The sequence below is a fragment of the Carlito syrichta genome, unplaced genomic scaffold (genome assembly GCF_000164805.1).
Source record: "Carlito syrichta isolate Samal-C Ts95f unplaced genomic scaffold, Tarsius_syrichta-2.0.1 Scaffold115654, whole genome shotgun sequence".
Classification (NCBI taxonomy): Eukaryota; Metazoa; Chordata; class Mammalia; order Primates; family Tarsiidae; genus Carlito; species Carlito syrichta.
The window spans coordinates 7563-8354 of NW_007059750.1; the positions used below are offsets into that span (position 1 = coordinate 7563).

At 73.2% G+C, this 792-nt stretch overlaps 1 protein-coding gene across 1 annotated transcript in view; it reads right to left on the bottom strand.

Annotated features, from left to right (window-relative positions):
* Positions 1-769, bottom strand: part of LOC103275726 (mucin-6-like) — a gene marked incomplete at both ends in the record, with an annotated part of 7648 nt that extends 6879 nt beyond the window's left edge. Inside the window, 3 exons of the mRNA XM_021706245.1 lie at positions 3-39; positions 163-385; positions 665-769. Coding sequence (XP_021561920.1) covers positions 3-39; positions 163-385; positions 665-769 — 365 coding nt within the window. The remainder of the gene's footprint in view (positions 1-2; positions 40-162; positions 386-664) is intronic.
* Between the last annotated feature and the right edge of the window lie 23 nt (positions 770-792).

Below are 792 nucleotides of genomic sequence, written 5' to 3' on the forward strand. Positions count from 1 at the left end.
ACTCCTGGTACTCCTGGCTGGCTGGGCATGGGCCCACCGCTGGGGGCACACGAAGCCGTGAGAGGGCCTGCCCGCCCCCCAGCCCGGCACCCCCAGGGGCAGCGACCAGGTCTCGCTCCCGCGGAGAAGGGGGACGCGGGCCCCGCCCCTCCCGAGACTCACCACAGAGCCCAGGGCCCCGCCAGCGGCTGACAGGCTGGCCCCGCAGGCGGCACTGGCGCGAGTACTCGGACAGCGTGGCGCAGCTGCTGTTCCGAGCTGGAGGAGCTGGTGTCCCTGGCGGGGCGGCGGCGGCCATGTCCGCCTGGCAGCTCAGCACGAATGGCTCCCTGGGCACGTTGCACTCGGGGGACACCAGGGACAGCAGCTGGGTGCAGAGCCGGGTCTGGGGGGCCATGCAGGGTCACGGCAAGGCCACGTCCCACGACTGCCGGGGGACTCAGAGGGTGGGCGGTGGCCACGTGGGGCCACGGGCAAGGCCACGCCCCAGGCCCGCCAGGGACTCGGGAGGCGGAGCACTGGTTCACACAGGGTCACGGGGCAAGGCCCTGCCCCACACCCACCAGGGGCGGAGAAGGCGGGAGGTGGCCCCTTGCTGGCTCTGAGACCCCGTGGGACTCTGTGGTCGGCCCTCCTGGCCCCGGGACCCGACCCCCTCACGCACGTGCTGGGCCTGCCGGACAGGCGCCCTGGGGATGGGCTCGTGGGCGCAGATCTCGTTGGGGTCATCCAGCTTCTGCAAGGCGGCGTACTTGTGGGGCTCCAGGAGTTCGCCTGGGCAGGAGGGGGTGT